This window comes from Nasonia vitripennis, chromosome 1, assembly GCF_009193385.2.
Source record: "Nasonia vitripennis strain AsymCx chromosome 1, Nvit_psr_1.1, whole genome shotgun sequence".
Classification (NCBI taxonomy): Eukaryota; Metazoa; Arthropoda; class Insecta; order Hymenoptera; family Pteromalidae; genus Nasonia; species Nasonia vitripennis.
In genome coordinates, this window is record NC_045757.1 from 20,580,345 (window position 1) to 20,597,160 (window position 16,816).

At 33.5% G+C, this 16,816-nt stretch overlaps 2 protein-coding genes across 6 annotated transcripts; both read right to left on the reverse strand.

Annotated features, from left to right (window-relative positions):
- Positions 1-1,312: 1,312 nt before the first annotated feature.
- Positions 1,313-12,366, reverse strand: LOC100379130 (myosin A). Of its 5 annotated transcripts, none has more exons than XM_031929272.2 (27): positions 12,217-12,366; positions 12,020-12,152; positions 11,685-11,903; positions 10,100-11,600; positions 9,387-9,817; positions 8,270-8,564; positions 7,693-7,998; positions 7,098-7,598; positions 6,815-7,024; positions 6,621-6,740; positions 6,228-6,536; positions 5,972-6,160; positions 5,393-5,572; positions 5,255-5,311; positions 5,119-5,172; positions 4,985-5,038; positions 4,850-4,903; positions 4,711-4,767; positions 4,619-4,630; positions 4,438-4,491; positions 4,303-4,356; positions 4,158-4,220; positions 3,872-4,076; positions 3,635-3,715; positions 2,086-3,136; positions 1,720-2,005; positions 1,313-1,603 (listed from the first exon to the last, which is right to left on the reverse strand). In XM_031929272.2, exons 4-27 carry the CDS (start codon positions 10,124-10,126, stop codon positions 1,487-1,489), a joined length of 4,767 nt encoding a protein of 1,588 aa, XP_031785132.1. In that variant the 5' UTR covers positions 10,127-11,600; positions 11,685-11,903; positions 12,020-12,152; positions 12,217-12,366; the 3' UTR covers positions 1,313-1,486. The 5 variants fall into 5 exon arrangements, with proteins under 5 accessions (XP_031785132.1, XP_031785127.1, XP_016844404.2 ...); XM_031929267.2 differs by having other exon boundaries at positions 3,872-4,070; positions 4,164-4,220; positions 5,651-6,160; XM_016988915.3 differs by having other exon boundaries at positions 4,164-4,220; positions 5,651-6,160.
- Positions 11,510-14,548, reverse strand: LOC100118224 (carboxylesterase clade B, member 1). The gene is made up of 10 exons (XM_032601928.1): positions 14,345-14,548; positions 14,095-14,235; positions 13,728-13,890; positions 13,447-13,632; positions 13,133-13,332; positions 12,896-13,058; positions 12,563-12,723; positions 12,201-12,364; positions 11,685-11,903; positions 11,510-11,600 (listed from the first exon to the last, which is right to left on the reverse strand). Exons 1-10 carry the CDS (start codon positions 14,546-14,548, stop codon positions 11,510-11,512), a joined length of 1,692 nt encoding a protein of 563 aa, XP_032457819.1.
- Positions 14,549-16,816: the final 2,268 nt, after the last annotated feature.

Sequence of the window (16,816 nt, forward strand, 5' to 3'; positions counted from 1 at the left end):
GTCATAATTTACTTCGGTGAAGTTTCTCATGATGTCTTTTTCCACGTCGACGAAGCGGCCTATTATCCAACGACCTGCTCGAAAAATTCCCGATTCGATGTACCGTGTGGCTTGTCATACTATAGTCTACTATCTAACTCTCTTGGTCTACCTTACCGCCAAGAAAAACTTCAAACCTTTCTTATAGGTAGACGCCATATCTAGCAAGGTTTCTTCTTCTTTCTTCTTAGATTCTTTACTTATCTTATTGGCTTTTTTCTTGATGCTTCTATAGCCAAGCTTTATATTCTGTGCACTGCGGCTCTTTAGATGACCTTTCCTTTTGTAAAAATAACACTATAATATACTACCGTCATGCTGTACTGCGTCTTTGTGACTGTATTCTGACTGAGAAAGTTGACTTTTGATGATATTCTTTCAGCGTCATCCACTGCTCTCATACTGATTTCGCATTCTTTATTAGTCTGAGTTGGCTATCCCCCACCAGTAGGCTGATAATAGTTTGTGCTGTTTCGTCCTTGGTACTCCGTACGGGAAATCAACTGAAGTAGCTGATTCTCCATTCATCCTAGAACTTGTCTCTTATCGATAGAAGTTTTATTTTGTAACACTATATCGAATAATTTTCTCTGTTGAGCTTTTGAATGGCGGTGCGTTATATTCTTTCTGACGCCATTATTCATCAATAAAAAAACTCAGTCTGCCGTGCGATCGTCGCGTATAAAATCTCTCTTCTCAGCGGTATTTTTTCGCAGCATTTCTTCTATATTTTATTTTAGAGCCCAGATGCAAGGCGACCATCAGAGATTCCACACGCTGTTCTGCATTAATTCATCAGCAAGCTAATGAAGTTAGACTTTTACTTCTGCATGTGGTAATATGAAGATATTTATTTAAAAGGGGAATAAATAACTTTAATAACGTTTATCTTATTCACAACGTCACCCTTTACTGCGCTTCTATGATAATGTAATTTTTTCGATGTTTCATAAATCATTTTGTTGAGGGATCAAATATTTCAAGGAATCAATCAAAAAACTGCCAATCTTCGATCTTTCTCAGAGCAATATGTAAATGAATCGATTTATAAAAACACGTTTGTCAAACTTCTTTTATGAAATGTCAATAAAGATATAGCCAAATAAATCTGATCGTAAAATTTTTATAATGCTATAATTTCATGACAATTTATATTTTTAACGACTGCAAACACTCCATTCGATTTTATTCATTTCTTAAAGACATGATAAAATCGTTGAACTTAACAAATTTTTTCCATGTCTATAATTGCGTTAATCTCAGTCAAACCAAATTTAAGGAATTACGATAATCATGATTTTATTTCTTGTTACAATTACATGCAAAAATTCTGGCTGAAAATTGCAATAAATAAATAAATAACATTTCTATATTGTAATTTCATTCTTAAAAATCATTCGTTCAGGAATCTCATTATTAAATTAATTTATACATAAAACTTGTCGTTCTAAATCTTTCTTAGCATAGGAAGATCAAACGTTGCTGGAATCTCAACTTCTTCCAACGGTAAAGAGCAATGACGAAATGGAAAGATTACTGGGTATTCTTCTGAATTTATCAATACCTGGAATAATAATAGTTAACGTGATAATCAATTACTTTATCAAGTGAATAAGTAGAATGAACAAGCAAAGTATTTTTATAGTAAAAGCTCCAAAATAAAAATCTGAAATCGGTTACCGTCTCGTCCCGTCCGTCCCACCTCTCCAGTTTAAATTTCAATTTTTGCATCAAAGTCGGCGATATCTGCTGATCTGCTGCATAAGCTGGTTTGTAGCAACTCAAAATTCTCAGAATCTGATCACTGTTTAATTTATCGTACAACTTGTCGATCCAAAATACATCATAATCTTCCATTGGTTGCATTTGAAGCAGCCGCAACGCTTGCTTTATTGGGCCAAGAGCTATGGTTGCTACATTTAATTTATAATAGCGAGCCCATCTTTCGATAGCGCGTAGATTCACTCTAAACAGTTACGATTGTTCGCGATTAATATGTGTGTTGACACATAAATAAAAATATAAATTTTGTGCAATACTAATTACCTCGACACTGCACCACGATAGACATTGCAAAGTTGTGGATGTGAAAGAATGTAGCTCAATAGAATTGTGCTCATGAAATCAAAAAGCTTCTTAAACATTTGCTGTCTCATGTTGGCGTCCAGGCCACTCGTTTCCATTGCTAGATGGAAATCCGTCAGTCTTTGTAGCAACGCATTTCTTTTCATCCTGAGGAAATCCTGATCGTATTCTTCTTCAAGTAATTGCGCTTGTTCTTGACCTTCTATTGGTTCTTGTTCTTGCGCTGGCTCTAGCTCTTGAGGTGGTTCTTGGTGTTGTTCTTGCGCCGGCTCTTGCACTTGTTCTTGTACTTGATTTTGCTCCTGAGCCAGTTCTTGTTTGTCCCCTAATGCTTGCTCTTGCTCTTGAGGCAGATTTTGTTCCTGTTCTTGTGCTTGCTCTTGCTCTTGAATTGGCACAGGTTGGTTTTGCGCTAACTCTTGAATCGATTGATAAATTAATTGTTGTACTTGACCGTCTGAAAGATCTGCAATCTCCACCGCATCTTCCAATTCTTCTTCATCCTGTTCATTTGTTTCCGTTCTAGAATCATCGCTTCTTTCTCCATCCGAATCAGAATACTCTGAGTGGCTCACGGATGCCGGATTATACTCGAGTATGCCTAGTTCTGCTAAATCAAAAATCGTCGTTTTCATAAGCTGCGCAGCTTTGTGGGCGAGCGACTCAGCCAATTGGAGTAGCGACCCGCAAAATGATTCCAGGTTAAGATTCACAAGACAATGCTCAGTTTGTTGATTAGTGTTCAAACTTTGGAATTGGTCGATGACATTGTTGTGTACTCTCGCGTACTGCTTAAGGTAATTGAGGAGCTGGTAAGTATTGACGAGCCAGACAAGGAATGTTTCCAAATCGCCGCGCTGTCGAATTAAGCTCTCAACTGCCTCTACATACTTTTCCAACATCAAAGATGCTGAAATAAAGTCATTTTGACAGTCAAGGTAGCGCAGACACATGAATAAAATTCGTGATGGCAAGCCTGGTTTCTCGTTTGTTATTGTTAAAGTCGGCAGTCCTGCAACAATTAAAATTAATTAATCGATTCAATTGATCATTAATTTGACTATTACTTGAGCTAAATAAAATGATCCTTTATTCCATAACATCATCAACTATAATAATGCCAAAACTTATGGAATGCATGCCAATTATAATTATTAGTCAATCCATATAACTATACTTGTAAATTTACAGTTCCCCTATGAATTATTATTGCATTAAAAATTATTCAACAAAAGAACTGTTTGCCTATGACAAGTACAAAATTATTATACAGACGTCCTCAAAGTATGCAACCGGCGATACATCGAACGATCTTCTACGAGCATCGTTCAGGAGAAGGTGTAATTATAATATTAATTCAAAAATATGGCATAATCACATTAATTTTTTGCCAATAACGTCGTAACCTTTTTAATCGCAATAATCTTAATTTTGAATTTTTCAAAGTGAAAATAAATTTAGTTTATCATGACATTGAAATAAAAATGTTTGAGGCAATTCTATTTATTACCTATTAGGTGAGTTAGCAGTGACTCAATATCTGCAATCTCAAATTGGAACATTCCTTGGGAGAGAACAAATCCTTGGCCATCTAATAAATTATTAAACAAACAAAAAATTGAATAATGCATTCATTATACGTTTGCCTATATGCCTAATTTAACAGTAGTTTATAAAGCAGTAAGTAGGTTTATGTTTGAAGAGAATTATATCAGTTATCTTTTACAGTGAGAAAGTCTACTATTACCATTTCTTCCGGCGGGTCTTGCTCGTTCGACTTCGCGCCGGTTAATACCACAAGCTTCCATCAATTTTTCCATGCGCTGATCGAAATTGAAACAAGCTTGAAATAGAGGCTGGTATAGCGAGAAATCTTCTTCTGTAGCCAACAACGATTTGAAGACCTCGCTTAAGCTGTTTTCGTTGACTGTTCTACTATTCTCATACTGCAACTATACAGCATTGTGTTTTAATAAGCGTAATTAGCATAATTAAACTAAAGATTACAATGCACACAAAATAAGCAGAATTACAGTAACCTGCACTTCGTTCATTACAGGAGGATTAAAGGCGTTCACCTCTTCCTCGCCAAGATCCTTGAGAGTTCAGAATTATGTCTTAATTAGATTTCGAACTGATATATTATAATAAACACAAAATAAACGGATGTACGCGTACCAGCTCATTCATTACAGGAAGATTAATGGAGTTTTCCTCTTCCTCACCAAGATCCTTGAGAGTTCAAAATTATGTATTAATTAGATTTCGAACTAATATATTACAATAAACACATAAAAACGGATTTACACGTACCAGATCATTCATTACAGGAAGATTAATGGCGTTTACCTCTTCCGCACCAAGATCCTTAAGAGTTCATAATTATGTATTAATTGGATTTCAACTATAGTATTAAAATAGATTAGAAACACAATAAACGAATAATCATTTATAGCTCATCTACAGCAGGGAGGTCAGCGGGTCTCGCTCTTACCTTCCCAAGATCCTTGAGAATTCATGATTATGTATTAATTAGTACGAACTGGAATATTGAAATACACAGGAAATAAACGGATTCAGACAAACCTGCAGCTCATTCAGTACAGGGTGATCAGCAGCTTTCTCCTCTTCCTCTTCGAGATCCTTGAGATTTTAAAATTATGTATTAATTCTAATTTAAACTTAAATATTACAGTAAAGACAAAATTAACGGATCAACACTTACCAGATCATCTATTATAGGAAGGTTAACGGTTTTCATTTCAAACCTATCAAAATCCTTGAGAATTTAGAATGAAGTATGAATTAGAATTTGACTGAATTATTATAATATGCACAGAATAATCCTATTAACATCTACCTCATCATTTATTGCACAAAGATCAGCAGGTCGCAACATCATCTTGCCAAGATCCTTGAGAGTTCAGTATCATGCGTTAGTAAAAATTCGACTGGAATTTTAAAATAAAAACAGAATGAACGAGTGATCTTTACCTCATTATCTATTGCAGGACGGTCAGCGGATCTCGCTCTTATCTCGCCAAGATCCTGGAAAGTTCAAGTTTATGTGTTAATTAGAATTTGAACTGAAATATTATAATACGCGCAAAACGAACAGATGTAGACCAACCTGCAACTCATCCATTACAGGAATATCAGCGGGTCTTGCTCTTACATCCTCAAGATCCTTGAAGTTCAGCATTATATATTAATTAGTACTCGAGCCCAAATATTACGATACGTATGAAATAAACAATTGCACACTAACCTGATGCTCACTTATTACAGGAAGTTCCACGGGTTTCACTTTTTTCCCCTCATCCCTGATATTTTGAATCCTTCTAATAATAATTTCGTTTATAAGTCGATTTTTAGCTTGAAAGCACTGTTGATCGCCAGCAATCATTTGCACCTGATCTAGCTGTTCTTTCGTCAAATTCATATCCATCTAAAATTAGAAGCAGAACAAACACCTTTTCTGAATCGAGTCAACGTGAACAATTGATAAGGACGAAAGGTAACCGACGTAAGCATTTATATCGCGCTGCAACTCGCCGATTTTCGCCTTTAAACCTTCATTCAACAAATGAACCTGCCCAATTCTGTTCTCCCTCAACTTGTCTGCGGCAACTTGTGCGAGAAATCTTCTGATGCAAGTTTGTATAGTGATAATGTCGCGCACTCTCTTTTTAGAAAAGCGCCGTGCCCGGAATCCTCTGAAGAGTCTCTGGATTTCTGTCGCAGCAGATGCCCTTATCTCGTCCATTGTGCGGGTCTCATTCTTGACCAGAGCATGATCTTCAGCTGCGCCCCGAGCCTGACGACGACGGATCAAGTAATTACGTACCTGAGTTTGCAGACTCAAAACAGCTCGTCTGGTTTCTTGGTTGCGTTTCTGCTGAAGAATGCGGCGAACCGCCTTCTGAATTATAATACAAGCTCGATTCAGCTTCTCTCGACGGAGATTCTCGAGATGATTAATAATTTCTTCTTTCAAGAAAATGTACTTTACGCCGAATTTCACGGTCTTTGAATCCTGTGGAACAAAGAATTGTTGAAAATGCATTGTACCGAGTGCGAATTTGCCGTATACAATAGATTACCTCAATGAGGTTGTAAATGATCACTCGACACGTTTCCTGCAGGTCGTCGCGCTGGATCCCTTCAAATTCACACAAACAATAGTAGCGATTGAAAAAATTTGCGTAGGTTTGTCGACTAAAGTAACCCATTGATGAAAGCTGAATTGCGTCCAAAACATTGTACTTGCGTATCTGGTGGGCTACGTACACTGCATCGAATTCGTACGATTTTCTTTCGTCGTTACTTTTGATACATCTTACGTAGTGTGCAGTTGTGTTTTGCAGTTCCTTTGTTAGGTCGATCAAAGATTCTTTTAACTCAGATATCAGCTGTACCTCGTAAATAGAAAATGTAACTTCGTCTCAAAAAATGTGTTCATTATGCTCTACCTTCTTTGTAAAATGTATACAAACCGTTGTATTGGTTGGGTATTCGCTTAACGGCTCTCGAGATTCACTCCTTGGTCTTTTTTTCCGATTAGGTATACTCTTTCTGTAAAGATCATCTGATAACAACATAAGTAGAACTTCATTCTGCAAATAAGAAGAATAATCTAATAATAAGAATCACGTAGTTCAAATGTAAATAAAATTCTGCAATATCTTACATTAGAGTCTCTTAAAAACGCAATATGTTCTCGTGAAACTTTGTCTTCATTTTTCTCTAAAAATTCTCTGCTATCGTATTGCACATAATCAATAAAATGATGAATAATAAAATCTGTAGAGTCGTTGCATTTCGGCCTTTCAAAATGCTTTGATTCCTTAGACGGCGTACTCTCGAACACTGCATTTATCCACGGCCTTTCTCTTGGCACCTGAAGAAATTCATATGAATACTAAAACGTAATAATAATAAATGTTCTACATTGTATGCTACCTTTATCTTACCTCATTATTGCTTTCTTGGTCTATAACATGGATGATTCCATTTTCGCCCTCTAAAAGTTCGAGGCACAATCTATTGTCCTGATATTTTATGAAGCTCCATCCAATGTTATCTCGCAAATACTCCTCTTGTTCCAATTTGAAAACCATCTGAATGAAGGTTTGTTGGATCTTCTCGTTAACATAATTGATACAAAATTGCTCAAACAAATTCACATCGAACTTTTCAAAGCCATAAACATCCAGGATTCCAATGGAGCATCGAAAATTTGAAGACGAGAAAAACAAATAGTTGATTCTCGACACTATCCAAATAAAAAGTTTTCTGTAAATAAACTTTGCAAGTGAATCGCGTGCTTTCACAGCTTCTTCTATTGACATTGGACACGCATCAGTTTTTCCATTAGAAAAAATTTTCTTATGGCACATCCATTTTTTCATATCCTGCGCTGACTGCGGATTCAAGCTGAGTAACTTCTCTAAAATTTCTAACTGATGGGATTCCTTGAAAATAAATAATCAAGATTCACGTCATCTGTATGAGATTCAAATATTTTTAAGCCATTCGAATACACAAATATATGACCTTTGAACTTACCGCGATAAAACAACCTTTTAGATTTTCGCTCCCCTCCAAATTTTCAAATTTCGTAAAATTCAAATTCCCCAAATGCAAAATGGCTGCTAAAATTTTCAAAATTTCGCGTCGCTCTTGAACCGTAAAGCCAAATTTTTTAAAAGCTTCAACTGAATCATCGAATCGTTTTGAATAATTTGAATATATTTCTGAAGAATTATTTGTATTCAGATAACAAAATTCTTGTCTATTCAGATGTAAATCAGGGAAACGATCATGGACAGAGCACAATTCATAAAATATATTGTAATTTTGTTCGTTTTGTATCTGTTACAAAAATATTACACATTATTAGGTGTTTAAACAGTAAAGAAATGATTATTTACGTGATTTTCAATAAACAATAATATATTTTATAGATAAAATAGCGCATGCGAAAATCCTTTAAATAATCGTTCACTATACAAGAAGATTCGAAACAATCTATCTTAGTATTCAACAATTAAATATTTGGGTGAATGATTTTATGTATTTAGTGATTACAAAAGAAAAATTATTGCTCAAAAAATACTAAAAGACTTATTATTTTATTTTGTACCTGATTGACAACTCTCGATCTATCAAGAAGAAATATTCTAATAGACGCTCCAACTATATGATAATTAGCATCGTATTGCATTTCCATGAATTTCCCAAATCTGGAGGAATTATCATTACCGATTGTTTTGGCATTACCAAAAGCTTCTAAGATTGTTGATGAAGCAGTAATTTTATCTTTCATTTGGTCTACTTCGGCACTTATAGTCGCAAGGTATAAAATAGCCAATTTAGCATTTTCTGTTTTACCTGCGCCTGATTTACCAGTAAAAATTAAAGATTGGTAACGATTTTCCCTTAAACAAAAACAATATCAATTATATTATTTCATAGTTTTCTAAGTGAGTCAGAAAATGTATTTTCCTGTACAATTAATGTTTAAGGGGCCCTTACACCAGTAACATTACATGTTGAATTTATATATGTATATGTATATATGTATATATATATATATATATATATATATATATATATATATATATATATATATATATATATATATATATATATATATATATATATATATATATCTAAATGAGAAAATCAAGGGTGTCTGTGACGCTGGATTTCCCTAACGTATGCATTTTAGGGGATAAAAAAATACGAGGCGATTCTTTAGTGTACCTGTTTGGTTGGAAAGTGTGCTCAATTCGCTCCTGCCTGCGGTTTTTCTATAAAAAAAAACTTAAAAATTGCAAGGATTTCAATCAGCTTATTCTGTTGAAAACAATTAAAATCAGCATTTAATCTTGAATTGTATTGACATTCGCATAACATAACTATATCTATATCGGTAACGACTTAAGCTTTATTACTTAAATGTTATTTTGCGGCTCAAGCAGGGAAAATTTTTGCAATTTTGAACGATTTTTTATCAAAAAACGGCAGCGACTTAAGCCCACTCTCCAGCCAAATACTTATGCTAAAGAATCGCCTCAATTTTTTTATTCCCAAAAAAGGCCCTTTCCAATGATGCAAAAAGAACCTTGTTTTTCTCGTTTACTATACATACATATTTAACGTATAATATTGGTGTAATTTAACGTATAGTGTTGTATGTGCCCCTTAATTTAAAATTTACTAAAAATAAAATAGATGAATATAATCAATCAGAAAACCTTTCGAGTCTGCAGTAGATCTTCTCGGCGAGAGCAAATATATGAGGCCTGAGATCGTCAATTGTCTGGCCTCGATATTTAAAAATGTTATCAGCTTCGCGTGGTATTGGTTTAAGAAATGGATTTATAAAAACTGCTGTAACGCCACAATAAGTGTAAACACATCCCTTTTCAAAGCGCAACCGTAAATTATTAAGAACACTTGCTTCGTGTACACTTCTTAAGGAAGCTAAATTCTTTTTCTCATCAATAAAAAAATCTTCAGAATTGCATAAATGTGGTAAATCAGAATTCGAGTTGATAATCAAAATTTTGATTTCACGATCTAATCCTGTTTCAATATGAAGAATCTTTGTATCTATATTGTAGTCCTCCAAAATCACTGCCCACTCCCAAACTTTGTTTACATGTGGGATCCATACTTTGAAACCCTATTATATAAACAAATGTCATTATCAAAATATGCATAGGTATACGTTTCATAAACATCATTTAAATCAACGCGTAAATTTTAATTTCTATTAAATATCTATTATCTTTTCCCTTATTTAATAAAAATAAATAAGCTAGCAAATAAAAATCTAAGTGTTGAGCAATATATGATTTTATTATCGTACATTTGTAAGAGAAACACGTTACGTATACATTTATTTATATTTATTAAACTACATTCAAGTCAATATTTTGAGAATTGAGGTCGATATTCACATTACCTTTTTATACAGAGATTCAGTTGACATTTTCGTAATAAAAATTAATTCTCAAAATAATATTTATAAAATGTTTGTATTAATTTAAACCAATATTACATTTTAATATGACAATACAACTTATAAAATATATTAATTGCACATTTACAAGATATTCATAAATCGAGAAGAGGACACGCAATTATAACTCGACAGTTGTACTGAACTGAAACTTGAAAAGGCGCACGGTTATTAAAGTATGTGCAAGCTTTCTGAAGTTTGCCACAGCTAGCAGGTGTGCCAACTTTTTTTTGTAGAAATAGTACATTACGATACGAGTGGGCAAAGTAGGTCGTTCCCGCACGAGCGAAGCGAGTGCGGGATGACCTACGTGCGCACGAGTATCGTATACTATTTTTCCTATTAAGTTGCGCAAAGTTCGACCACTACAATTATTTTGAATAATTGGCACGTATAGAACGGTGGCGTTGGGGCGCTGGGACGGGGGTTCAGGGGGCTAAATAAAACAAATTATAGAACTATTATAAATTTATTAAATTAAGAAAAATCTGATTTATTTATTATTTTGAATTATTATTAATATTTATCGTAACGTGACAATTTACAAAATGAAAAAAAAAACATTTTCGGCGAATGACGTTGTCTTCTTTGTGCTGCGCCATTTCTTAAATTCGTTGTACACTTTTGTGTACTTTTGTTTGGAAATGTTCGGCAATGAATTTAATGCTATTTCCTTCGCTGCAGCGAGCATTTCAGCTGGCACATCATTAGACACATCCTCACCCTCGCTATCCGTATCACTTTTTACTATATTCATAGTTATTTACTCTCGCTTTACTTGTTCTTTCTAAAGAGCGGATGCGATGCGACTGATACTTTGACGTTTGTTGTCCGTATTAAGAAAATGGCAGAATACAACACACAGAACGCACGTTTTGACAGGTCCATTCCAGACGACAAAGATGTAAACAAACCGGCGCGAGCGAGAGCGCTCGGGCTCGGGGAGACAGTGTCGCTCGCACGTGTTAATGCAAAGAGAGTGACAGAGATGGCGCGCGCGTATACACCTTGGAATCGCTCGTATACTCTTATGCATTCCCGCACGCTCACCACATTCCCGCACGCTCAGCTACATCCCCGTTCGCTCAGTTGCATTCCCGCACGCTCTTGTCAACATGTGGGAAAGTGGTGCTTTGCGAACGCAAATGCATGCGCAAAATCGAACTTTGTGCACGCTAATAGGAAAAAAAACTTAAGTATTTTTAAAAGTAGCAGTGTCAGTTTTATAACTTTTGAGCTAACTAAATATATGCGTACGTGAAACATAAAAAATGTATTCGAGGCATAAGCGATTAAAAATATTTTCGCTTTTTTCGTACCCATTCGTACGTGATGTTATCAACCACAGCATATTCAACCTATAATTGGTATTTTAGAAAATATTGCTTGTGAGGTATTTTTAATCGTGCTTCCAATTGACTTAACTTCGTCAGTAAATGGTTTCCTAAAAGTAAATAAGCAAACTTATATTTCTTCTATCGACTCTATTACAAAACATTTAATTTTCTTATATTTTTAGCTTACTTACACGTTAATTATTTTTTTCGCAAAATCGCCGATGCATCCAGTTTGAAGAGGTAATATTACTACATCTGCTGCTTCAACAAGGTTAGTTGTTACATGCTTTGGAAAATCTTGCTGAATTGAGAGATTTTTCTCAATTTCTAAATAGCTATTGTGTTTTTTTGTAATAGACCACGTTAAACCTTGCAGTAACGTATCATTTCCACCCTCCGGCGTTGGGTTACTGCAAACAAATTAATTAATGAAATATATTGATTTAATTTATATGTAAATTTTGGGTCGCCACTGCGCGTATTTGTATAAAATAGGCAAGGATTTCCAAGATATATATTCATTTACCCATATTTTGCGAAATTTGTCCATAAACGAACCATTCTTTTTCTCGTAATAAATGACGGATCCTGCGGATCCGTTGATTGGTTAACAACAGTCATATGAAAAAGATATGCAAAGTCGTCTCCGTGAGCCGCTCCTTTAAATCATTGTTAAAATTATCACTATTAAAGTTCTAACAATATACCAAAATCTTATATTACCATTAATGTCAATGTTATAAAGTTGTTTATGTAGTGAGTCATCAGATTGATAAGCAAAACGGTATAAGTATACTGGATGACCAGAGCGTTCCTGTAGTAATTTTCGCTTATAATCTATCCCTGCTACAAATATAACATCCGAAGTTTCCTAAAAAGATACATTTTCAAATTGACTTCAAACTATGATATCAAAACTATTGCTAGAAACTTGTATTCGAAGCCCGGTTTTATATACTCGATAAAACAAAGGCTTTGACATCATACTTGTGAGTCTCAAAAACTCTTAAATCATTTGGATTTTTCAAAACAGTTTTCTGAGATTTTATATAATTCATATATAACTAACCTTTATCACTTCATCAACTGCGAAATTCGAAAGAGATTTGACTTCCTTGGTGAGAACACCAAGAATTTTCTTACTGCCTGGCAATGGAATTGGAATTTTACTCGGGGCGGATTTGACAACGTTTGTCGCAAATGTTACGGCATCCAAAAATTTTTCAGCAGCTATTAAAAAGTCCATTCTTATAAAAAAGTATATGACACAAGCAAAAATAGTTATAGCAGTATAAGCAATTAGTATAGTATATAAATATAAGTCCTAACGGCTCTAGTAATACAAAATATGTACAACTTTAAGTTTTTTTTTGTAACTGTTCACTTTGATTACTTTACTTACTTTCAGCAAAAAGTAAGGTCTCATTCGATGTGAAGCCCGTTATGTAAGAAATTTTGCTAAACTGATCAGAAAGATATTTCGCATACGGACATTCTGTTAAAAATTTTTCTTGATCTTGAGCAACTGTTGTGCTTTCTATAGTTGGCTGGAATGGCGGATTCACCTGTAAAAAAATAATTTTGTATGTACTCGGAACTATTTTATCTTCGAAAATGATGAAGCAATATCAAAACATACGAATCCCATATCGTTGGTTATTTTCATCATTTCGATAGCAGAGGTGTTGTAAAGAGTTTTTAATAATTCATCGGCACTTTTAGTTGTTTTTCCTAACCTTCTGCCTAAGTCGAATGCTTGTGAAACTGAGGCTTCGGGCGTTTGGAAAGCCCAAGGACATAGAGGGGAAGCGCTCATTGATATTGCTCGATGAAATAATCCTATTAGTATAAAAAGCTTTTTGATTGCACTGAATAATTATCTGTGTGTACAACAAGCAGTGTTCGTCGCAGTTACAACAGTTGCAGTAGTATAGCATATGATGCACACTTTACCTTGTGATAAGCTTGATAGTACGTGAAGATCGACTGCTACTCCACCAGCACTTTGTCCGAAAAGTGTTACATCCTTAGGGTTACCTCCGAATTTCTCAATATTTGCATTGACCCAGCGTAAAACTAAATTTTGGTCTTTAAGAGCTGCATTTCCTGTTGCGTTATCGTGATTCAAATTTAAAAATCCTAATCGCATAAAAATTATGTAATTAATACGTTTTATCGATAGTAAATTTATTGAAACGTATGTATAAATAATTTCTATAATAGATTTTCCACACCTAAAGGACCTAGTCGATAATTGAACGTTACTAGAACAACATTTTCTTCTATAATATAATCAGGTCCATACAAAGAACTGTTTCCATATCCAGATTTGAAGGAACCTCCGTAAATCCATACCATTACAGGCAGTAAATCACTTGCGGTATCATTAAACTGCAACTGTATTTAAAAATTTTTTATTAGCCAAAAACAATATAGTTACTATTTTTCTAATTATATACATTTTTAGGAAATTCAAACAAATGTTTTCAATACAAAGTGACCAGAAATACTTAAAATTATTATTTAAAATAAGTAATTATCTTACATGTACTTTTTGTTCAAGCTCAGTACGATAAATATGACGTATACAGATGTAATTACCTTGGGAGTATAAACGTTTAGATATAAGCAGTCTTCTGAACCTGTATACTCAGTAGTGTAAACAAAATCTTTTTGAGGACAGTTAGCACCTTCTATTACAGTGGGCAATATGTTTGACCATGGCTTTTTTTCAATGGGAGGCTTAAAATAAAAAAACAAATTGTTATAGATATTTTGAAAATAATAATATACAATGATATTCGTTAAAACATTATGTATATATTATGCAATAGTAAAATAAGTGATATACCTTGAATCTTAAATAACCTAAAGGAGGTTCAGCATACGGAATACCTTTGAATGATGAATAGAGAACAGAATTTATTGCGGTGTTTAAAACTTCTCCTTGCACTGGTCCTTTTGTAGTCAGAATTACAGGTGTCGACTTTGATTCAGTGTTAATAATTAGTCCAATAATGCCAATAGACAAACAAATAATAAATTTGCTATACATTTTTAATGTCCTAATTCAAAAATCTGAAATTTAAGAATTTTAAGTTAAGAATTTTACATTAACAGTAATAACTAACCGATCATAAAGAAACAGCATATAACAAATTATAAATCATATTGGCAAAAAATGTCAATGTATAAGCAGTGCATAATAATATCTTACATATAATTGCTGCGTGAATTTCATAAAAAAAATTAAACTCTTGTAAAATGAAACGTCAGTTGATAGGTAAAGTTATCGATCAATAAAAGGTTTGATGGCGAAGAAATAATTTTACAAATAAACAATAATTAACTAAAAATTATGATTACTTACAACGTTTTTACTGTTGATTTTACTAGAAATAAACTCTAGATGTCTTATGTTGTCTCATTGATGTCTACTGATGGACTAACGATGTTTCCCAAATCGTATATCGTATATATGGAAAAAGTGGGGGAAAGAACTTCGAAATCACTTACGCACAAATATAAAAAAACACTATCAGTTTCTTAAACGAGGCATTAAGAAATATTGGAGGCCACATATTTTAAGTTTCTATTTATTGCGATGTCATAATATAACCTTCAGATTTGGTATGAAATAAAATACTCTGAACGCTCAGTATGTTCAGAAATATTAAAGCCTATTATATAATAACTACTACCAATACAATATAATTATTGTTTCAATATAAATATTATTTTTAAAAATTCATATAAACAATAAATAGAAACTTTTACTTTAAAACATTTGGACAAATTTTGCATTGTCTTTAATATTATATTTTCAATCGGTTCTGCACTATTTAATCTACATTTCCCTTTAACATTAATTATAAGATATTGATTTATATTATCCACAATAAACTTATATTTGAAGTATAATGGTTTATTTGGTAAGTCAGATGTAATTTTTAAGTACCAGACTACTTACACGTTCATCAACGTCCAAGAAATTTATTAGTAAAAAACGACAACTATTTTAAAACAAGAAAAATTCGTCCTCCAATGCAGTAGTAAGTAACCGATAAAATTGTTGGTATTTTTCTTTATCACTCTAATTATTGCAATTTGCTACGTTTTTATGAAAATTTCAGTTATACTGCAATTATAAGCATTTGAATTGAACCGATAATTTTACTACATACAATCTAGTACAAGTACATACAATGTTTCAGTATTTTTTTGTACTTTAATGCTAAATAACTTGACTGCGGAACAGGTATCACAAATTATAAAGTAGACTATTATATCATAGAATATAGATCTGATAAATAATGCAACCCGTTTATAGGCTGTTTCTGAATGTTGATCACAAATACCATTCTGCCGATGATTAATATATTTTATCTAACCAAATGCTTTTTAGATATTTGTTAATCAAATTCCCTACTCAATAAATTCGATTTTACTTTGTCGGAAAGTAAATAGATTCACACTTACCTGCAGCTTTTTACCTTGTTGTAAAGATTAGTAAGTTAATAGTTAAATTTGTTATTTGTCAACCCATCCTAGCGTGAAGTTCATACCGGTTCATACTCTCTTCTTGTTGAATTAGAAAAAATGTGCAACGTGTGCTCCCTGCTTCTACTGTAGTGCCTCAGCACTAGTGTCCATGAGCCCTCGCCTTCGGGTACAAACAAACATAACAGTATGTGATGTCATAGTAGACTAGAGTATGTGGTTCAGTATAGTAAACAAGGCAGTATTTTTCCCTTTTCAGCGGTGAACAAAAACGAACTTTGCAGCGGACATACGTAAAAATCGTGTAAGTATATTGCACTAGAGAAGAAAAGCAGACTGTATACACAACTTAAAATTTCCCGCAAAGAGTAGCACAACTCACGATTTACCGCGAAAACTAGCACAACTCAAACTATAAACAACCAATTTCTATAAAATTTTCCCGATTTTTGCACAACTGTCCCTAATGAACATTTTTAAATATACACAATTTAGAACTTTTTACCGAATTTAAAATTGTTTTCCCAAGTACAATAGTTTTTTACAAAGATTTCTTTTAAATTGTTCACTTTTTTAGAAATTTCCGAAACTTTCTAAAACTTTGAGGTTTGTCTGTCTTTGTCCAAGATTTTCATGAACTTAACCAACCCAATAACCCAATAAAAACGTAAAATACGCACATTTTAATTAATATAAATCGTGAATTGTGCTAGTCTTCGCGGGAAATACGTGAGTTGTGCCACCCTTGGCGACATTTCTGAAGTGTGCTACTCTTCTCAGCAAATCGTGAGTTGTGTTAGTTTTGGTTTGAAAATTTTAACTG